This window comes from Dermacentor variabilis, chromosome 8, assembly GCF_050947875.1.
Source record: "Dermacentor variabilis isolate Ectoservices chromosome 8, ASM5094787v1, whole genome shotgun sequence".
NCBI lineage: Eukaryota > Metazoa > Arthropoda > Arachnida > Ixodida > Ixodidae > Dermacentor > Dermacentor variabilis.
In genome coordinates, this window is record NC_134575.1 from 18308924 (window position 1) to 18332359 (window position 23436).

The 23436-nt window shown below is 47.2% G+C and overlaps 1 protein-coding gene and 1 long non-coding RNA gene across 2 annotated transcripts in view; one reads left to right on the forward strand and one right to left on the reverse strand.

Annotated features, from left to right (window-relative positions):
* LOC142589740 (somatostatin receptor type 2-like) overlaps nucleotides 1-11174 on the forward strand; it is a 143681-nt gene extending 132507 nt beyond the window's left edge. The window contains exons 2-3 of the mRNA XM_075701313.1: nucleotides 1683-1937; nucleotides 3737-11174. Coding sequence (XP_075557428.1) covers nucleotides 1683-1937; nucleotides 3737-3793 — 312 coding nt within the window. The 3' untranslated portion in view covers nucleotides 3794-11174. The remainder of the gene's footprint in view (nucleotides 1-1682; nucleotides 1938-3736) is intronic.
* The window catches only part of LOC142589745 (uncharacterized), a 153561-nt gene that overhangs the window by 20287 nt on the left and 109838 nt on the right, over nucleotides 1-23436 (reverse strand). The window lies entirely within an intron of this gene.

The following is a 23436-nucleotide window of genomic DNA, read 5'->3' on the forward strand; positions in this document are numbered from 1 at the left end:
TTCCCTTCATGAGCCTTCCTTCACCTTGCTCCGCAGAATTAATTTGCCGTTCATCGGCAGTTTATCATAATTCATAACTCAGGGGCATAGAAGTCTGAAGCATCATGACAGGCGTCTGGGGCTTGGCTAACGTTCTCCGTCTCTCTCATTAAAAGCACCGTCTCTCGTTGTACTGTTCAGCGGATGAAGCACCTGACGCGCTACCTAGGAAAATAGAATGTTCGGGCAGTGGGACAGGGATGGATGCTTTTAATGAGAGCTGGATATATTAGTGTAGCGAAATGCCTGGCGCGCTACTCCAGATGATTAGGGTAAATATTACATGCGGTTAATAAACTTTCGTGGGAAAACGTAGTAGCTAGGGATCAGGGAACGAAAAAGATGCGTCAATTCTGATTCCTCGGTTGAAATACACGCGATAAACGGAACTGTTCTCATTAAAAAGACTCTGTAGCTCGGAATCACTTGAATAAATACATGGGAGTAGAGAAATCGTTTTTCTCGTAATCCATTGATCCGATTTTAATGATTACTCGTTGCACGTAAAGGATAAACCTGAACATATGCCCAATGATGGCCGATAGCTCAGGTGTAGGAACTACGCCTCACCCTAACATGAATGAATTTGCGTAGTCCATAGGTTATCCACGGATATAAATGGCTTCGCCTTTTAGACGTAACCTTTTGGCTATAGAATGAGTACTGTAGCCAAAGGCAGCATTAGGCCCTTATTTCCTGATCTACGGTGGTTCGCAGACTGTCAAATGCCCTACATCTGGGGAGTACTTGAAAACGAGGCTAGAAAAAATGTAATGATATGAGCCGCACAAGCTGCCTCTATAAGCTCTATGATGTTCATAGGAAAACATCGAAACTTTAGCTGCAACAATTTCTTGGCGGTCCTTCAAGTCCTCGAAGCGAAAAGTGCTTCAAATAGCATGAAAATATCAAAGGTTTTTTGGTTACAACAAAACAACATGTAGGAACAGAAATAGTACATACTTAAGAAAAATCTCGCATAGCCTAAATACATTTAGTGCTACATATATTGAAGAAAACTTATTCGCACAACGACCAAACAAGCAATGTACACGCTAAATATCTCGAAGACAGAATGCCATATAGTTCTACAACTAGCATGAATGATAATGCGTCTACGAGTTCTCCCATACATGCATGCTCGCATGAAAGACAAAAGAAAGCAAAAGATGTTATACTTTTTTTTTAACTAACAACTTGCCTACGTTTTTTTCTTCTGTTTCTAATGTTCTTTTCAGTTTACGGTACGTTGTCTTGGTAAACCAAGCAAGAGCACGCTAAAGGCATTACAAACAACCTGACTACAGGTCCACCTTCCCACATAAAAAAATAGCATTGGGCGATAAATGGAACATTTTACGACAAGAAAGCTAAGATACGGCTGCAGTAGATGATACCGTGTGGGTACGCTGTACCAATGTAAACGTGCAGCAGTCAACTCCTGTGGCCAGACTACACTGAACAGCCTGCTCTGCCGATTACCGTGTGTTCTTTGTGTGTCTTCGCCGTGTCCGTGTCAGTGCGCTGCTTCACCAGGAAGGTGTGACGATTAATCACCAACTAGCCCAACTTTCCACGTTGCGCCCTAACGTGTTGCGCGCTCTTGGTCCTTAAGGCGGCTTCTCCTATGCGCTTCCGTGCAGTGCGGCGACGACGACGGCAGCAGCCGGCGCTCGTCCGAGGGCGGCGGCGGAGGAGGGCGCCGGAGGCGGCGTCGCAGGCGGCGCCTCCTGTCGGCCGGACCATGCTGCAGCGAGAGGCCCACGAGCACGACGACGGCGGGCGCCGCGGCGATGCTGCTCAACGAGCCGTCGACCAACAACACGGTGGCCGGCGCGAGGAACGCCAACGGCGCCGGACAGGGGGCGTCCGGAGCAGGGAGCATCCTGCTGGAACAGGTGCGAACCTGTGCCACCTGTCTAGGGCTTTGGAATGAGAAAGACGGTCGGGGTGGATAGGTAGACGTGAGACAGACAGACAGGCAGACAGACATAGATAGATAGATAGATAGATAGATAGATAGATAGATAGATAGATAGATAGATAGATAGATAGATAGATAGATAGATAGATAGATAGATAGATAGATAGATAGATAGATAGATGATCTATCTGTTTATTCTGTTTGCCTCATGACCACCTAAACATCCATCTGTCTCACTCATTTTAATATCCATCTTTCTCTCTCGATCTGTCAATCGATGTGTGTCTCTACCTATCTCATGCATGTCTTTTATTGCGATAGCAATTATAGGGACTCCAGGCTCATTTCTGCCGTCGGTATCGCATCGCCGTGATGTCCCGTATAAAGACCAAAGGCAAAACATCGTCGCTGCTCGCCGTATGCAGTATGTGCGAGTGAAAGCGTGCGAGGATGAGCCGACGATAGTCTGGCTCAATCACACGCGCACAAGGGAGGAAAGCGGGAAGGTAGCACGCCGTCTTCCGTCGCGCGCAAGGCACAGAGGGAGGAGAGGGAGCATTGTACCATTTTAACACGTCGTTTAAATTAGTATTAAGTTTCGAAACAAGGTTGCTTACAGAAATGCCAGAGTCAAAGATAGTTGTTTAATCTGCATAAAGAATTCAGTTAGGAGAAAGCAGAGAGTTAGGTAGGTCGTTAACATATATTGAAAACAAGAGTGGACCAATTATGGATCCCTGTCGTACGCCAATGTTTGCTATCATCGGTTTAGAAAGAACAACATTAATTCTTACTATTTGTGTTCTACTTTTAAAGATTTTGTATTAAAGTTAATGCAGCACCTGTTATTCCGACAGATTCAAGTTTGAAGGATATAACGCGGTGGCTGATTTTATCGAAGGCGTTAGTCAAATCCACGAATACTGATCCAGCACACATGCCCTTATCGATTGTCATCTTTAAATGTTGAGTTAGGGCGATGAGAGCAAGTTTGGTTGAATAGTCCTTGCGGAAGGCGAATTGGAATGGCGAAATAATACTAAATTTAGATGGGTAATTATTTAGGCGCTTTTCTGCCACACGTTCAATAACTTTGCTGAGAAAGGGTAGAATGCTTATTGGTGTTTAATCAGTAATCAAGGCACAGTCACCATTTTTGAATACTGGATTAATTCTACCTTGTTTTAGTTCTTGTGGGTATGTTCCAGCTTTAAACATTACGCTAATAATAACTGCGAGAACGTTTGAGATTACGCGTGCTATTAGTCTGATCTGATTTCAATGGATATTATCAAGACCTGCTTAAATGTTGTATAATATCTTATATTTCCTGTGGTTTGGTTGGAAAAGCAGACGGACTTGCCGTTGTGTTTGAAGAGGCTGTAATGAAGCACGAACCTACGGCGAGGCCTTAATGGATGACTGCGCTGGGGACAGGATGTTGGCCTTGTGGACAAAGCACTCGACTCTGTTAGTATAAGCGTATTGCGGCTAAAAGCGTCCTCTCGCTTTCTCGTCTATATTGTCTGTCGACGTAACCATCGGTAGCGCACATGCTTGACTTAGCTCCTTGCAAAGTTGCTGAATGTGTTCGCTCGAGTGCGGTTTGTGCGTACCTGCTCGATAGTTGCACAAGATGGTTGCATGGGAACCGTCGTGGCGCCTACTTAGCTGGTGTCTCGGTTGCTTTCATTTTTCTGGTGATATCGTCTTGCGAGATGCTGAGTCACCCCGGGGCTTTGCTAATCTGTACCGAAACGCTTTTGCTCCCAGGGTGAACAAGGAGCCGAGCACCTGCTACTGGGTCCGCTGGTCGACGTGCCACACTAAGACGAGATCCCGACCCCATCCGTCCCCTTTCACTTGAAAGTCACGAATCGGCGCACCATCACGTGACTCGTGGCGGAGAAACGCGCCCACTCCTTCAAGAAGAGCGACACCTCAACTCCTACAACTCGACGTTGGCGTCACACACAAAACAAAAAAAAACCAATCCTCGCCTCCAAGCTGCCGCGAGGCGACCATGTCGTGTCGACTCGAAACGATGGACCCTCGCCTCCTCTCTCGACCCGACACGCTGCTCAAACACAGGCGGAGAGCTCAACGCGACCACGACAGCGACCAAGCAAAACTGAAACACGCCTGCGCAGTACACGGAGACCGCACTTGCGCGAAGAAATGGCGAAGAACTGTCGCTTTGGAACTTTCTTTTTTTCTGTGTGTGTTTGTACAGAACGGCGCCTTGGCTTCTTGAGTCGACACGCCGGTTAGGCCTAGCCGTGTCGCTCCGCGGCAGACGACGGCGTGGAAGCAGCGCCCGAAAACCACGTGATCTGTGAAGTGACGACCCCACTCAGCGACCGGAGTGTGTTCGACGCGCCAAATTGGGCTCAGGGTTTCGTGAAGCGTAAGACAGTGCTGCGTTTTTTTTTAATGAACAAACCATGCAACGCAGCGTGGTCCCCTTCCGAACAGTGGGTGCCGTGTCCACGCGTACCTCAGCACGGGTCACGAGCAGACGACGGTGGACGGCCCACGGTGTACAAGCAAGAGGCAATCGCCTTCAACGCAGCTACATACTTTCCTTTCTCGGCTGTGTCTATATATGGCTCGAAGGCTCGTGTCTTTCAGCTTTGAGGCCGTGGTTAAGACGACGGGGCTGCGACTCACCGTCGCGCCCTGCAAGCTCATGAGCATCGCGCGTGCTACTGTAGACAGACCTGAGCGATATAGGCTTTCTTTATTTGTCTTGGAGAGCAGCGATGCGTATACCTGAGACAAAACTGCGCCAATCCACTTCTCCGACGGCTTCCGCCGCGACGATCGCAATCTCGTAGCTTTTTGTTTTCTTTCTGTTTTGCGATTCGCGAGGAAAGCAATGTTGGTCCACAGTATTACTTACACATGCCTCGGGCTTTCCTCTTTAGCAGAATACCACGTCGTTGTAGCGTTTGCCGCTTTTCTTTTTCTTTTTTCTTAACGCTTGTTCAGTTTCCACGATGACAAAACTTGCGGATTCTCTGTACATAGTTGACACCGTTCTTATTCGCGCTACGCGTTGTTCTTTTGTACATAACCCTGTGCTGGCTTCTTCCTTTCTTTTTCTACTTTCTTTCTTTTTTTGGTCTCTTAACTCTTCTTCCCGGTATGAGCGCTGTCCTTACCTGAACCACGGCCTTTTTTTTTTATCCAGCGGCCGTGCCTGGACGATCACGCGTGATGTCTGTTCTACGCGGAAACGGAAGATCCTTCAGACTTCTCCGCCACCCCACCACCCCACGACGCGATATACAACCGCTTGTCCGTGGCGTTCTGTTTTCGTGGCTTTCTTTTTCCCGGTGAGATGTACGTCACAGTACGTGTGTTTGTGTGTCCCGAAATGTGTCCGACTCCCGAGAAATCTCTTAATCACGGTCTCAAAGTCTCGCCGACGACAAGTCGTGAGGACGACGCTGGCAGTCGTAAGTAGTCTGAAGGAACTGAGGCGTCATCACAGCAGGCGGGTCGCCATTGTTGCGGCCATTTTGGTGCCACTTGTTTTTCTCTCAATCTATCTATCTATCTATCTCTCGCTCTCGCTTTTGAACCAAAGACCAATCTGCGCGGTTGACGCGTTGGTACGCCGTAGAGGGCGCTTCGTAACAAAAAAACACGTGATAGTGGTCGTCGCTATTCCTTCTAGAATTGTGATCGTGTGTGAACTGTTTTCTCCATTGGGGCATCTGAGAGTTGTTATCGCTCTTTTTTTTTTTTTTACTTCTCCTTCTTCTTTGTATGTGTGTGTGTGAGCCCTTTTCAGTCTCTGCACCAATCCACTGCGACTGGTTGATTCGTCGTATTCGTGCGGAAAGTTTCACAACCGCGTTGTTCAAATGCGAAAACACCCGTGTGCTTAGATTTAGGCGCACGTTAAAGAACCCCAGGTGGTCAAAATTTCCGGAGTCCTCCACTACGGCGTGCCTCATAATCAGAAAGTGGTTTTGGCACGTAAAACCCCAAATATTATTAACCGCGTTGTTCCGCTTATTTCTTTGCTCGGTGTTTCCCTCTCTCTGTCTCTTCTTTTTTGTAAAGTCTGATTGCGAGTGTGACTGCCCGTTACGTGCCCGTTAAATGTGCGACCGCGTCCTCTCGTTGAAAGCGTGTGTGTCGCCTGTAGAACGAGATGCGCGCTGGAGATTGGCCCCTCGGCACATTTGCCCCGAAGAGCGGGGCAGGCGTTCGAGTGTGTTGACGTTGCCCGTGTCTTTTTTTTTTATTACTTTCCCTGTTGTCAGTCGAACGGGTACGTACGCAAACACACAAACACACATAAAAACACACACATACAAACACACACACGCACACACACACATATATATCACGGTTTCAAAGCCTCGTCGACAAATCGGGAGGACGACGCTGCAAGTCGCATGGGCCAACGGCTTAAAAAGAACTGAGGCGTTGTCACAGCAGCCAGGTCGCCATTGTCGCGGCCATCTTACACTGAACAGTGAACGTTTCGTGTTCTACCTCCCATTCAGTGATGTGGGAAGAAAGAATACAACTGTCTTTTTCCCCTACTTCTTCTTCTAGCGCTGCTACTGTACCATAATTGTCTTCGGCGATTCTAGCGAACGCCCTGTCAAGACTTCGTGAGTGAACTAGCCGAGCGAGCGTGTGTGTGTGTGTGCAGCACGCGGCTGTGCGTCCCCAGCGTCACGTGGTGCGTCCCTGGTGTCACTTGGTGCTCCCCTAGTGTCACGTGGTGCTTCGAGAGAGAGAGCGTGTCTCGCGCTGCTTATTCCTCGCGTACCGTGCGCCCTTGCAAGAAAAAAAGAAAGTGGCATCTTTTACTTTAAAAAAAGTAGATTAAATTAAACAGAAACTCAACAGAAAGACAACTGATTTTATTTTATACTAACTTTTGGCAGGGGCGCACACCTGTCGCCGTCTTTCTCCCATACCTAATGGCTTCGATGCTAGCAGTTCTATTATTTCATAAGTACTTACACAAGTATTTCATAAGTACTTACGTACATACATTACTGCACCCGCTGGCGCACATTGATAGTCGCAGGAGCTGCGGTTTTAGAAATGAAGGTGTTACACCCCTACAGTGGAGAAAACAGGTGTGATTCGTTGTCAGGCTGTAGAACGGAACGTCGTTTCATGCTTCGCGTGCCGCGCTTGAGCTAAAACTCATGTCAACGACAATGAATTTACATAGTGCGCAGACTTTTCCAGTCGTTCTTTTGGTGATGCAAAACATTCAGGGTGTCGCGAAGGTCATTAGCAAGCTCCTCTTATATTGCGCAATTGTGAATACGAAGCGACAGAGCGTCACGCCGCCGGCATTCGACGAGTCGATGACACTGATGACGGTGACGATGATGATAATGATAATGATTATGAGTTTTTTGTGCAGTAGTCGTTATGCCGAGGACACTCGTCCGGCATTGATGCCGATGGCGACCAGACCACGGAAAGAACGGAGAACGGAGATCGTCGCAAAGTTTGTGTGCAATCACATTCCCGTGCGCGAATTGTGTTTCGATGTAAGTCCATTACAAAATGGAGCCCGAACCTGGTCAATGAACATGTTCGCGACACAAAGTTAGCATTTTCTTTAACGCCACTATCATCGTACCCACAAACACGTTACCCATATTGCGATAGTGCGAGGGAGGCCACAGATTTTGTAGATATGCCCGTCGAATTTAACTTCAGAGACCACAGTTAAGATAGCACTTTCTTCACGGTGAGCCCTCTCACGGTGTCATAGTCTGCGACACGCATCGAGACATATAACTATGACTCATGGCACGAACGACGGTTAGCGTTAAACGTGCCCCAGGAGTGCGGAAGTCTCGTTGCGCTAGCCGTAATAAATTGACGGACAGGGTATATCACGTATACCGTGGCATCCGAGATTACGGACGCCCTGTCCTGTCCGATCTCGGATGCCGTGCTTGTTTACACTGAAGGCGAGCGAGCCGCCTTGTGCATATTATACCTGCATACTTTACGATTGCACTTTTATCCCTACGTAGGCGCTCGTCCATGGTGCTTGGCTAAACAGGGTTTCGCGCCTCCTGTAGGTATCGCTCTTTCAGACACGCTCTGCACCTCGTTAAAACAGTCACCCCTTGCGACGTACAACCCGTTATAACGCACGATACCAGTAAACGACTTCATCATCAAGTCATTTACGCAAGACGTTTACAAGTCATCAAGTCGCAAACGTACCAATCCACAGAGGGACTTGAAGAGATTAAATCCGAGTCGAAGCCGACTCGGAGTCAAGTCGCATCGAAGTCAATTCGACATGCCCAGGCTTCAGTTCAAGTCGATAACTGCGCGTCTCGACAAAAATCTCCCAGAGTTGCGCAACGCACGGCGTGTCCCACAGCAGTTATTTTGCCAATCAGTAGACAGTAGTTCCTAATTCCCGCGGAATTACTGCCTCGTACGTTCCACGAGACTGCGCGCTACTGTTGTGTAGACGTATGGGCAATGAGTCTCGCTTAAGACAAGCCCCTCCTCCTCAAGGTGCTATAGATGTGTCATCCGATGCCGGCTCTCTCGAAGCACCACGTCCTGCTTTTCTCTATTTCTTTTTCTGTGTTGTGCGTGTTAGTGCGGTGCATTAACTACACTGCAACGTCGTGTCCTGGTCATGAGTGCGCAAGGCGACTGTACCGAATCGCACATCAAGGAACTTTCAGAAAACAACAACAACAGATGAGTCATGAGGTGCCAATGCCGTGTATCGAGGTATTAATAGGAAGCATTAGCTCGGGGCCCTACTCCCATGTTTCTCGATTCGCTTACACATGAAACGCAGAAATGCTCTCGATAGAGAACTAACGAACCGATTTGAATGAAATTTACTTCACTTTGGAGATAAAGCTGAATTATCAGGACGATCTATAGCAAGTGGGACATTGATTTAGAGACGGATATAAAGCGTGTCGATGATTTGGGAAAACGACTTTCCCAAAACTCCCGCAAGCGAAATTACGGTTCCGAGTTAAATGTGAGCGAAAAAGATTTGTTGGCCTCTGGCGTAACAGTAAATGTGATTTACAGAACTGGGATATCTGTTTTTTCTAGCGGAGTGCTGGAAATAGATATTAGCAGCCGGAATGTCTTTCTTTAATTTTCGAAATTCAATATTACATAATCTAAATACGATGTCTACTTTCAAATGCTGTATTAGAAATTTTTCTTTTTTTTCATTTTAGTACAATAAAGTTCACTCGAATCTGCTCAGCAGTTCCCAAATAAATGTTTCTGCTTTTGCCTTGTCTTTTAACTGTCAATTGGGACTTGGGCCTGAGCTAAATGTGAGGCTAGGCTTGTGACATGTATGTCTCTCTTGAGTATTATTGAAGTAACAAATATGACAAAATATGCGCTAAAATAACTGTCAACCTTGAGGCCACGTGATCATGTTGATTTCATGGTCGCTTAATTATACCACAAAGTAGACTCCGGCATTTTGCCCAAACTTTCACCATTAGGGTGTCGATATGTCAAACACGAATACACAGAAGTTTACTATATACATGATTCCAAAAGAAATATTCCCATTGATTCTCTGTAAGTGCACCCGTATTGCTTCGGACAAAATATTCGCCCAAGAATGCATATGCAAAATCTGATAATGCACCATTCGAATGAATTTTATCCTGATTTTCAATAATTCAAAATTCGAACGTGGTGAGCATTTCGAAACACAGCAACGGAAGAAATTTTGAACTTTGAACGATGTCTGGCGCCGATGTCTCAAGCTGAAGTGCTCACTAGGATAACTGTTCGTTGTTCAGTGTTCCTCCCTCACTCCCCCCGCACTTCAACAACAGGCTACTTAAACGACAGAGTTGATACAACAGGCGAGGATTAAAATCAGTTCCCGTCCTGGTCATAATCCCTCAGCCATCAACCGAAACTGACCAAACCTAAAATTGCGTTCTATGAAGTTTGAAGTTACTTCCGTCAGTTTATACTGGCATACATTTAAAGATCCGATTCTTGCTGGCTTAACTACGAGAACGCTTGGTCACGTGGGGAGGGAAGTGGAGGGTTCCGCCACGAATACGCGTACTATAAGAAAAAATGGAGTCCTGAGAACTACTTTTGTGGGTTCATCTCACATTTAACACAATTTCCAAAACTTTGCACACTTCCCTTTGAACACAGTCATTCCACTGATGTGAGTTCATCGTGCTTGGCTCAGACCGAGTGAAGAAACTCCTTCCTCAGGGAGTTTAGAGTTCTGGAAAATAGAGTTAACGTTACACGCTAAGAAGGAGTCACAATCACTTCATTTGTACTATCTTCCGCTAAGCCTGAACATAAGCGAGAAAATAGCATAGGGAGAATAACATGCGCGCCTTCTGTTTCTGTATCAGCGTGATCTTCACATCAGTATCTTACGTTGAAGTCCAATGGGCCACGAACTTAGCGCGTGCCAAGTTATCTTGTCGTATTTACGAATATAAGAAAAAGTGTTGTTTTTCTTTCTTTTTTTTCTATATAGGTGGCATCCTCATGACTATTCTGACTTCGGTGGCTTAGCTCCCAAAATGTTTTTGCCGCGTAGTATGCCCAGAAAGTGTGTCGTGAGAACAGTGAGAGAAGTGTTGATGTCACATGTGTGTGTTTTTTTGTATGAACAGAGCTAAGAAATCGGCTTGGCTCGACTTTCAGCCATCCCGTGTGCGTGACCGAAGCGCTTCGTCTGTTGCTGTTACGCGCACGAAGATGCGACAAATAGCCATTGCGCACTTTCTCCAAGATTATCGACGGGCTCTCTGGAGATCTAGGAGGCTACGTTATTGGGAGAAGTAATTTAACGGAAATTAGCAAAAGGGAGGGGGAAATTATAAAACGAAAAGGTACTAACGACCTGGCTGAAGCGTAAAGCTGTAAATGAAGCATTGCAGAGAAGAGATTGCAGTTGAAGCTCAATTATTCCTACTCCTGTATTGATACACCTCACCCTTGCCTTACCGAGGTACTCGCTGTGCTAACGAAGCTAACCACGACGCTAGCGGACAACAGCGCAAACGTGAGTTATTCGACAGCAGTTTCTTAATGCTTCGGCAACCCGGATAAGTATTATTTGTAGCTTCTTGCTGCTATCCTGTCAATAGCGTTCTTTCTTTCCTTTTTTTTCTCCTTCGTGACCCCCGTTGGTGCACCTTTACTCCGCTTCAGACATGAGGTGCAATATGCTACGGGGAGTACTTGACCACTGGTTTTCGAGTTCTTGTGCTACGGTGCAACTGTGGAGTGCAAGGTGCAGCCATAACAGGGTCACCCACGGCACAGTTACTTCCAGATACGCTTCCCGGCGACTGTTCCTCATGTAGCACGTTGCAAGGCTGTGGACGCTGTGCAAGAAGTTCGGCATCAAAAATGTATCACTCCGCGCGTTCTGTCAGTGCTTCGTTTTGAGTAAGGTAGGTAATCTGCTGACGAGAGCATGCATGTGAGGCTGCCGGGACGGGCTGCAAATGAGAAAGCCCAAAAGAAAAACGAGGAAAAGCCAATTGATCTAAAGCAACACTATAGCATCCGTATACCACAGTTTGTTTCTAACGTTTAAAACATTTTTTTTTCATTCCATAACGAGCCTATGTACGAACAGTTTGGCACAGCTGCGGTCAAAAAGCATCGAACTATTTCTGAGTGCGAACGCGGGCTACTACAAAAAAGCCTCCCTAGCCTCCACAGCTTCGCAATTGACGTCTGAAACGGAGTAATACAGCGTTCTTTATTTCGCAACAACCGTTACAGTGTATGCGTACAACATTTAGCGTCCCTGAATATCAAAGACGCTCTAACCAAGGAGGCTTGAAAGTCAGACCTGAGAGAGACACGTTGAAAAGTCAGTGAGATCCCTTGATGATCAATGAGTATTTCCAGGTGCAGTGCCTAGATAAATATGAGGTTCAAATTATACACAGCGTGCAGAACACACATTTCGGCAATTGAAGTTTCGCGCCTGGAAGAGCTAACCGCTGTGCAGGTAATAATTGCTGGTCAGGTTAGGTGAAAATATCCGCAGGCTATTCTTCGGTACGTACAAGTCTATCAAGCATGGATTTTTCACAGCTGTCCAAGCAAACAGCTAAATTTCGACACGGAACTAGTAGCTGTTCCATTGCGATGTTCTCCAGCGTCTAGCTTATGTAGCAGTCGGGTGCTTTTGCATCTGTTTGTGTTGATTATCGGCGAGGGTCGTTTCCAAAAAAAAAAAAATATTATTGACAAGCGAAAGGTGAGGCGTTGATGAATTATCGTCTGGATTGCAGTTTCTTGTGCGTAATAGTAGCAGACGACGCAGTATGAGAAGGAAAGCATGTGAAATGTGTAGCACCCGTCTTTTATGTCACAAAGCAGTGCGAAAAGAGTTTGTGCCGTGCAAGTCGCAGCGCCTGTACACGTTGGTCAATTGTCAGGGTATATACCGATGGGAATGTTGTCGCGGGAGTTGGAAATGTTGCAGTGTGTATGTTTCCTTTTTTTTTTCGGACATCGTTTCGTTGTAACCACCGTCTGATAACTACGTTGTTCGCCAAGCATTTTCAGCTCAAACTCACACTTCTGCAGTTGCAGACGGCGAAAGATTGGATTGCTGTTTGTCGTAAAATCCTCAGTGGGAGGGAGTCAGTCAGTGCGGTTTACGAAATCTAAAACGCTTACATTTGGATAAAGCAACTCCGAATATAGCCTGCGAGATTCAGGCAGTGTGTAACGGCGTACGTGGTCTCGAAGGCCATGCCCGGCAAATATGGGAGGAAACATTCGCAAATTGGATGAGCACTCACAAACCGCATAGTCGGCTGTTTAGAGCGATTTCGGGATAACCCGAATGCATCGCCGTTAAGCAGTGACCATTTAACCTTAGAACCAAGCGGAGTTGTGACGAAGAAAGAGACACAAACGAAAAGTCTACAGTTCTTGTTCGGACTGACGAGTTTTGTCATCGTATACGAGTTCCAAATGTTGCTCGCGGTTATGTTTGTGTGGTGAACATTTAGCGTAGCTCTCTTGTTTTGATCTGGGCGCTGTTGAGCCATGGTCTGAACGATAAAAAAAGAGATGTTTATCAAAATTGTTCGGATCAGTGGTTCACAAATAGCTCAACATAATGTTCGCGCGCTTTGGTGGGCGTAGTTGCGTAAGTGCGTGCAGAGAAGAAAAAATATCTCGCCATACAAGCGTTTTACCCTCGAATCAGCGTACAAAAGAGTAGCTGGTTGTGTCGAAGATTTCACCAGAGCTCTTTAATTATGCCTCTGCTTAACCAGGTGCCGCGGTTAAAAACTGCAGTGAATACTAACCCAACAATAAGGCGCTAACGAAGTTTCGCGTCCTCTGTTGGCGGTAAAATGAAAAAAAAGCGTGTTCTTTTTTTTCATTTCGCAATACTTCTATGCGTGACTTCTTTCTTTTTTTTTTCTATGAAGTAACATTGGTGAAAAAAGTACTTTTCAAACCGGAGTTTCGCAATCGGTGTTATCAAAGAGCTCTGGATATGACGGGCTGATGCTCGCGACCCAATCCTTCGACACGAGCCAAGCCAAGGTGGCAGGCAAGCCAAGGAGGACCACGTTGCAGACGACAATTCGCAACGGCCGTCTGCTCAAAGCCTGGAAACTGTCGACTCAGCTAAGACACTTCGCGTTTTCTCTCTCTGGAGTTCTCGAGCCGCGTGAAACTGCAGAATTGCGCACACATGTCTGGCGGTGAAGTGGCTTCTGCGTACATCCTGCAACGCCCTCGAAGTCGTTAACTGAGTCGGCAGTTTCGAAGCTTCCGGAAACGGCCTTTCAGGGCCCGCCATTGGTGCTGCCTCATTTTTTTGTGGGGGTTGTGTGTGCGTGCGTGTGCGCGTGTTCGTGCGTGCATGCGTGCATACGTGTGTGTGCGTGCGCGCGTGTTAGTGCGTGAGTGAATGTGTCTGTCTTTGAAACGGGAAAGGGCTCCATGTGTGGGTGGGCTTCCCCGTTGCATTTAATTATTCTATTTGTATACTTACAATCCGCGCTCTTTGTTATACACGCAGGCGAGAAAGTGAGAGGCTCAAAGCGCTGCTCCAACGAGGGCCGTCTGCTTCTGCGCTTTTATTTGCTCATTTATTTGCGGAACTTTCGCTGTGCTCTCCATTAACAAGTACGCTCACCAGACGTTTGCCTGAGTCGTCTGCTGTGAGCCCTAAGTCGTCTCCTGCAGGCCCTAAGCCGTCTGCTGTCATATCTAAGTCGTCTCTAAATAAGCACTATCGGCCATTTTCTTTCATTCCGAGGGCGTCTGTCGGCTTCGTTGTCGGTTTACCCTTTTCCTCTCACTTTTTGCTTTTGCATAATATCCAGAGCACACATACTCTTTATGACGGGCATATTGTACAGGTAACGGTTCGAACAATTTTACCCTGGAGCGGTTTTTTATTGCATTGTACCAGGTTTCGGACATTGGGCACAAACAGAAGCTTGCTTCTAGACGTCTGCGTCACTTAAGAAAAAATAAAATATACAGTAGTTATAGGAAGTCTAAGGAAAAAAGAAGTCAAAATACCACTCAATAGCTGGCTCTTTGTATTAGTATCCGCACAATTTTCCCTAGACGGGAACAAAGTGGAAATCTGTAGAACAGGCGGGAAATCCTTATTACGACAACCATAGGTCACGTGATTTTTTTTTTTTGCACCGCATTTGCGTTGAATCTGTCTCGAGAAATAAAAAATTGCAACATGGACGGTTAGTGCGCTTTTCGTACGAGGAGTGTTTCCTGTAACGCCGCTGGTTCGTCGAGTATTTAAAGTAATGATATTCGTCAAGTCTTTAACGTGGGCGTTGGACCAACGTCTTTAACTTCACCAGTACGAAATTCTGGTGCCTATCTGAGCGCCACTTTCACTTAAAAAGACCAGAAATCTCGCAGCCCCAACAAACTTACATCGTTATCTCTCCAGTGCACCCACAGAGCCCTATGAAGAAAGGCATCTGGGCGGCCTGCAAAAGAAAATGTTATTTTTAGACTAAACACAAAGTGTAGAGAAATAGCGAAATGGTACCTTCAGTGTTTTGTTGCCTGATAGTAAATGCGAATACTATCTCTGTCCTGGACAAATTAAATTTTTAATAGGGTCTAATGCTGGTGCAGTTGTCAAGCGCGAAACTATGACCACGTAATTAATGACATGTTGCGCTACACAGATGATACGGCTTGCCAAAATCATTCCTCGCAAATGTCTTCGTTAATAGTGAGCAGACCATTAGTGATCTTTAAAGGAAACTCAACATGCCTTGCGATAATAAGCACCGCGTGTAAGTTACGGAAATGAGTGTAACATTGCGAAATTTTTCCTCCTTTATATAGCGGTGTTTTGTTTATCTATGCTGGACATTTTCCTGTTTTTCTCGCAGAAGAAAAGAAGAGCACTGGTGCACAAAATTTGTTAATTTCGTTACAAGACCCCGTCCGCCACCGATGTTGTTTTTCATTAAAGTCAATTTACCGCTAGTCACAACAACTCCACATTTCTCAGTGCTAAATTATTCGGCGGCACTTTCTGCCGATCGATATAGTGCACTAAAAGATATCAATTCTTGCGCTAACACAGGTATTTGCATGAAACTTCTGCCTAATTCGTCTTTGTTTTAGGAAGCAGCTACTGAAGCAGTAACTTCGATAGATGACATCAACTGCTCTAATTTGTTACAAGCGATAAGTGCGTTGCCATTTATTGCAGTAAATTTCCGCTTCAGTCATGAAAATCGCAGAATACACTCTGTCCTCAAAAGTGGCGCGAGGAAAACGCATCCGGTGACTAAGCAAGCTTCCGACTTCACCATAGCGACGCGCCAGTTCCAAATTGTTACCCCTGTCTTCAGCCGCGGACGTCACAAAAGTCCGCTGACGTCATGCTGATCTCTGCAGAACTCCGCTGGATGAAACTGGTGTTCATCAAGCGATCTGCGGCACTCATTTAGTTAACGATCTGTGCAGTATCGTTTATCATATCGCTTCGCAGCATTCGCCCATTTTATGGGTTAATTCACGAAAGCAGGCACCGACAAATACGCACATCTCGGCCTTAAAGTTTATCGCCGGTCAAGTCTAAACATGTGTGGGGACGCATGAGAGTGAAGTGCACACTAAGTGATTGCCGGCTGTGATCTGATATCCATTTCGTCTGCTTCTTCAGCAGCCACGACTAGAATACCTCGCCACGTTCACGCCTGATCACAAAAATAGGAACTTGGAGGATGGCATTTAGAAGTGCAATTCGAGCGTCGTTCTGTTCTGTGAAAAAAATTTTTTACTACATATAATGTGTGAGTGTGCATTCGCCATGTACTAGCGGGACATTTCAAACCTTGACGTTAGTCAGGCGTGCTGCGACAGCTTACGCCAAAACATTCGCTGGTTTCGACAGGCGGTCTCAATTCGGCGTTTTGTGCCACGATTACAGCTACACAGTATGCCTGTTCCAGCATGCAGTACTACCACAGAGTGTATAACTTTCCCACTAGAGCCCTTTAATATAGTATTAAAAACGAAGTATTAAATATTAAGGTATTAAATAACTCTGTTTGTTCTAAACCCGCGCAGCAGACGGCCCTCGATGAGCCTTGACCCACTTAGCGAGCCTGCGTGACGGAACAGCCAGCTGGTACAAGCTCTACTTGAGAACTCTGTACACGAGCACACAAACCAATGTTATTACACAGCCCGTCGCTGCTTGCTCAGGGGACACGGTGCATTCGTTTCGATGTCGGTTAATAAAGATTACTGTCTGTCTTTCGCCGCCGAGTCTCTGTGTCGCCTTTATTCCCCACGAGCGGAACCTCCGTATAGATGGCGTCCATATCGCCTGGGGTTAACAGCGCAAAACGTAGACGAGGCGAGCAGACGACACCGCAAGCCCTGACTTTCAACAACGTTTACTTGAAAGATGCACGGATTCTTATACCTTTGCCCACACGTGTCACAGACACGTACTTGCACATCGTGTGAAACCCACACTTTTTCGCACTCAAGGTAATGATTGTACGTGCAAAAGCTCAAGTTCTTTTTTTTTTTTTTGAAAGTCAGCGTTGTTGAAAGTCAGCCCTTGTGGTGTCCGTCTTCTCTATCACCATCTTGTTCTTCTCTATAATCATCTCTAGATCTTGTTCTCTATCATTTTCGGTTGCATTGAAATATTTAAATATTTTACATTCTAGTATTCACTGTAGAATGTCTGTTTTATAACATATCATCCATTCGTTTGCGGCACCGATCTTCCGTCCATCTTTTACTACCCTTCACTGCAGTTTCTTTTATGTCTCTCCTGCTGTCTGTCCTCAAAGCCTAACGCATCGGTCAAGCCTATTGCTTCCACGTGTGCCCCACACAGTGGACCCGTTGCACCGCCACTCTAGGGACGAAGACATCGGTTATGAATAACGCTCCTCGCTGAATGCTGCGATGAGGAGTTGCTTTGGGAAGTGCACCTTCACTGCACTGCATTCGAGTATACGGACACTGAGATCGACTCGTTACAAAATTTTCTTTTCAGGAGAAGCCGTGCAGTGTTATTGAAGCGCAAAAAAAAAAAAGACGTTACCTACAGCAGATAGGGGGCGCTACTGAGCAATTTCTTGCTGTCCAATCTCCTTACAATGCTGATTGAGGTAACTACAGAACAAGTTCGAACCAAGCACGCGCTTACAGGGTAATGTCTATCATACTGGCGCAGTGCATCGAGATTTTAATAGCTATAAATAGACCTTTATGGATAGCATTCCTAGATGTCAAAGGAACTTGCGACAACATAGATAGGGGTATTGCTGTGTGATATTCTGAAGCACAATTTCGCGGAGCTGTTGACGCATGGAGAAAAGCGAGTACAAACCGTATTGAAAGGCCGCGAATTTAACCAACTTGTCGAAATACACCGACGACTGAAGCAAGGGTGACCTCCGTCTACATTGTTGTTCACGCGTTATGCTAGGGCTGTAGAAAGAGGAATGAAAAGCATCAAATTAAGTTTTGATCTATGTTACAGTGGTAATGGACAAAGGGTTCAACAGAAGTTTCCTAGGCTGATGTATGCGAACGACATAGCGCTTCTAGTGGACAATGCAAGGGATATACAGCGACCTGCGGATATAAATGGCAATGTAGCGACGAATCTAGGCCTTAAGCTTAGCACAGAGAAATCGGGAACTATGTTCTTTATCGAAGACACGAGTAATTGCGTGTTACCGATTCAACAGGAATTTATACCCATAGTCAAGCCATATAAATGCCTGAGTGTATACATAAACGTAGGCGAGACCTACTGGAACGTCCATCAAGATAATATAAGAAGAAGGGGAAGCATAATGCAGCAATAATGAAACATAGAGCACCTTGGAACTACAATGAATACGAGGCGATGTGAGGAAGTTGGAAAAGTGTAATGGTGCCAGCGATAACGTTCGCAGCAAATGCAATTTTGTGCTATCCCGTGTGTAAGGGGGACGCCTTGCATAGGAGCCGCGATGTAGTGACCGTCGGGGACGGGTGGGGATGACACTAAGTCAACGTAAGTCAGTGCCGAAGGTGGCAAGCGAACGAAGTCGACGGAACTAAGGCGACTGGGGTGTGGTTCAGCAAGATCCAGAACAGGCAAGTCAAGGCGGAGAGTACTGGCGGAACAATCGATGAGAGCAGAATGTGTGGACAGGAAGTCTAAGCCGAGGATGATGTCGTGGGGACAGTGGGCGATGACTGTGAATAGCATGATAGTGGAGCGATCGGCGAAGGAGACGCGGGCGGCACACATACCAATTATGGGGGCTGTTCCGCCATCGGCGACACGGACAACAGGCGTCATGGTGGGCGTGATTATTTTCTTCAGCCGGTTACGAAGGTCAGCGCTCATTATCGACAAATGCGCCCCAATGTCGATAAGAGCAGACACAGAAACACCGTCGACTTGCACGTCAAGAAAGCTCAGATGAGTGGGCAACGTCAGTAGGGGATTTGGCGGCGTAGGGAGCAATGCCGCGTCACTTCGAGATGCTGCATCGTCTAGTTTTCCGGCTGGGAGCGGCGTCCGAAGGGAGTCGGCGAATAGGAGCGACGGGGCTGGGGAGAGCGAGATTGTCGTTGTTGGGGCGAAGGCGAACGAGAATAGGGGCGGTTCGGCGTAGGAGAATCAGTGATGGCATTATCGGAGCGTGTGGCATAGGGACGAGAAGGGCCACCTGGGGGTGAGAGCAGGCAGCATAACTAGACGGGGTCGGGGAACTCCAGCGACGGCGAGAGTGCCGAGAAATGTGCCCGATTCGATGGCAGTGAAAACAAATGGGCTTGTCGTCAGCAGTGCGCCGTTCAAATGGGTTGCGGAAACGTGGTGGGTAAGAAGATGCGGGACGGGGCGGAATGGAAGAAGCCGGGCGGGTATCAGGGCGATGGGCCGAGCAGATGGTGTGAAGACCCATGTTTTCGAACTCCTGGCGGACAACTGCCTGGATCAGTGAGACCGTGACTGCAGATGTGTTGGTGGGACTGGAGTCGAAGGAAGCCGGATAGACGGCCTCGATCTCACGCCGGACGATCCTTGTAACATCGCCAGTGTTGTTGGGACGAGGAGCGTCGGCACTGGAAGATGTCGCTGGGGTGTTGGGCAGACGGGCAAACTGCTGGTCAATACGTCGGCTTTTAGCGAGTTCCAGGCGGCGGCATTCTTTTATAACTGCATCCAGCGTCTCCACGTTGTTGCAAACGAGCAAGTTGAAGGCGTCATCGGCAGCGCCTTTGAGGATGTGGGCAACCTTGTCTGACTCAGCCATGTGTGTGTCAACTTTGCGGCACAGAGCCAAGACGTCCTGAATGTACGTGACATAGGGCTCTGTTAACGTCTGCACACGGCCGGAAAGCGCCTTCTGCGCGTCAAGTTGGTGACCGTAGGGGTTGCCGAACAAGTCTCAGAGCTTTTGCTTAAGCGAATCCCAACTAGTGAGCTTATCTTCGTGCGTCCGAAACCAAACTCGAGGCGTGCCACCGTGGTAAAAGACTACGTTGGCGAGCATGATAGTAGGGTTTCACCGGTTATTGCGGCTGACGTGTTCGTACAGGCTGATCCAGTCCTCGACGTCTTCCCCATCTTTGCCCGAGAATACGCCAGGATCACGGGGAGCGGGGAGAGTGATGTAGGTCGTCGAAGTGGCAGCAGGTGTCGGAGCCGGTGGAGTCGGGTTATCGTCGCCGGGAGCCATGAAGGAAGGCTCGACGTACCGTCCACTGCGAAGCTCCGTGACGAGGTATAGGGAACGTCCACCTCCACCAGATATGTTACGTAGGAAGACGCAGACGAAAAGCTATATACAAGTATATTTACAGGGAAATACGCCGCACTTGGCCAAGAGGCAACAGCCCGCGCTAGCCTCTAATCGTCGTCGACGTCGCCTTCACACTGCTCGCCTCTTCGTGATCGCGTATACTGTTCCGTAGCAATATCATAAGGGGTGAGATCCCCTTAGACGGCCGCTGGAATCCTGCGGCCGTGGTGGTGCATACTCAGCAACCCAAGTTGGTCCGATGGTTGGTTTCGAACCCTGTTACCTCAGCACAGGAGCCCGATGTGCTAACCAATCGAACACCGACTACTCAGTGACCCAGCTAGGCGGGAGAACGATCAGCTACAGACATACAGAGACAAATACATAGACCCCGGAAAGTGCACGAGGTACCCAAAGAATGCTAACGCAATAAAACGCAGTTATGCTCGTGCCTCACACTCGGAGAAGCGAGCTGTTCTATAGATATGGGCTGCTTATGCAGTCTATCGGCAAGTAATAGTGCAGATAAACGAGGAAAGAAGCGATGTCGTATCTTTTATGAAGGCCGACATATTCAATACCATTATGGAGAATTCCTTATTATAAATTATTTTTTTTAAGTTTGTTAGAGTAAGGACGAAGTTACTATGTAACTATACTTGCACTAACTATGACTCCGTGAAGCACCACCGTATATTATTGACGTGAGGGTCTTGTCTTTACGGCATTCTTCGCTTGCGCCACTTGCGACGGCAGTGCCTCCGCACGTTCGTGACGTCACGCTCCGCTGCTTGTCTACTCTTCCGCGACACTGAGGAAGCGCGATTCGCCTGTGGTTACTTAAAAAAATGACGGTACGTATCATCATTGTGACGTCACGCCCTGCAACTCGTCCATTCGCCTGCGCCAGAGGACTCAATTTTTGGGCTAATTGATCTTGTACTGGCGATGAGGAAGAGAAATTAGCGCAAAAAAAGAGAAAGAAAAGACGACGGACACTTTCTTTTCTCTTCGCGTGGGCTATGTCCTTTTCTTACGCAACTTTCTTTCCTAGTCAGTATTCGCCAATACGACCGCGGAGGAGCTCGCGTTTTGCCTGCATTAACGCGAACTGTAGCGGCATCGTCACCGCGTTGTCATAGCATCACGCTTTTGAGAGAGAGAGAGAGAGACATAGAGAGAGATGAGGAGGAGGAGGAGGAAAGGCAGGGAGGTCAACTAGACGAGCGTCCCGTTTGCTGCCCTACAATGGGGGAAAGGGAAAGGGAAAAAGAGGAAGGAAGTGAGCACTGTGAAAGTTCAATTGCCCATTCACCTATATTCTCTATTCTGTGTAGGAAAGAGAAGCAGGGGAAGCGCTTGATCTGACGATGGAATAACTTGCGCAGCGTTGGATGGATGGATGTTATGAGCGTCCCCTTTGGAACGGGGCGGTGGGTTGCGCCACCGAGCTCTTCTATTATACTGCCTAATGTCCTACCTAGGTTAAAAAAGAAAAGAAAAACCCTGTGACATCCCACAACCAAATTTCCAGATCCCTTATTACGAACTTTGCTTTTGTACGTCTCCATTTTGGGTCGTTTCCCTACTTTTCTTCCACCAATCTTCCTATCGCCTCTAACTAATCCCTATTGCGGACGTCTTCACTTTTCCACTGCTCTCGCTGAATCCAAGGGCTTCAAGGACGCCAGTGGTGCCTTAATCGACCGCTGGGCAGACGTCTTCACATTCTAATAAAACATGCTCCATCGTTTCCCTATAGCTCTAACGCAGCAAGCACATGCTTCTTCTTCCTTCTTGTACCTCGCTTTATAGGTGCGCGTTCTAAGGCATCCCGATCTCGCTTCGAAAAGTAATGAGCTTCCCTTTGAGCTACCGTAAACTGTTTCTTTCCTGATTTCGTTCCTTGCCGGAGGCAGCGCCACCTGCAGGCCACACGCGCGGGCCACGTTCTAACACTGCCTCGGGTCACGGTTCGCTCGGGCACCCTGTGCACTGCACCCCCCCCCCCCCCCCCGTCGCAATCTGTCATTCCGTGCCGTCCGAACGAGCTTTGTGCGTGCGTGTGCGACACATTGCTCGAATAAGAAGAGAAGAAACCGGGCACGACCTGAGGCTGCAGGCGGGGTTCTGTCGGAAAGAGTGATGGCCCTACTGGATTTTCGGTAAAGTTACGTGTTGTGCAAAGCGCGGTCGACGCCGGCTGCGGAAGCAGGATCGTGTCGCAAGCACGCGTCTAACGACGGCGCTTACACGTGTCGAGCGCTTCGCGGGTGGAGCGGCACGCGACGTGCGAAGGACGTCGAGCGGATAAACGGTGTTCCATGCACCTACGTTTACAGCGTCTCTCTCTCTCTCTCTCTCTCTCTCTCTCTCTCTCTCTCTCTCTCTCTCTCTCTCTCTCTCTCTCCCTTTAACTGAATAGCTTTGTTTGTCTATTTCGCCCGTTTTCTTTTGCGGTCCATGTTCGGGCTTTTACCGCAGCTGTATTTATGACAGCAGCAACTGATTTAAGACCGCGCAATTAATACGCCTGACTTCTGTACGCCGTTCGGTTTATTTCTGTTGACGTGCTGTACTTATCGTGCGCGTTGTCTCCCAGCACTCGGAGGTGCAGACCTTGTCAAGCCTGATAGATGGCTTTTCTGTCTGCACCTACGAAGTGTCTTTGATACTGACATGTTTTATTTATTTATTTATTTATTTATTTATTTATTTATTTATTTATTTATTTATAAAACAAACGACATATGGGTTACGGTGATGTGGCAATCTTTAGAGCATGTCTTTTTATATTTCGCTTAATTAGTTCATTAACTGAGCGCACGGTTGAGAGCGCTGCAACACGATAGCGCACGAGGACAGTCACGTGGTTTCATTACAAATTCCGAGGGCCTTCTCCAAAAGCCAGAAAAAAAAATCACCCACAGCACGTACTCGCCAGAGAAAATTGTGCCAGTCGTTTCTGGACCCCCTCTACAACGTAAGGAAGCGCGCTTGGCCCTGAATTGAATATTAAAAATTTTGAATAATCGATCTCAGTTAATTGACTAATTAAGCTGAATACTTAAAGAAAAAATTTGGAGGAGCGCCCCATGACGGCATACCATTTGCCGTTGACTTCACCCAGATGCGGCTAACCACTTTCTTTTTTTTTTTGAT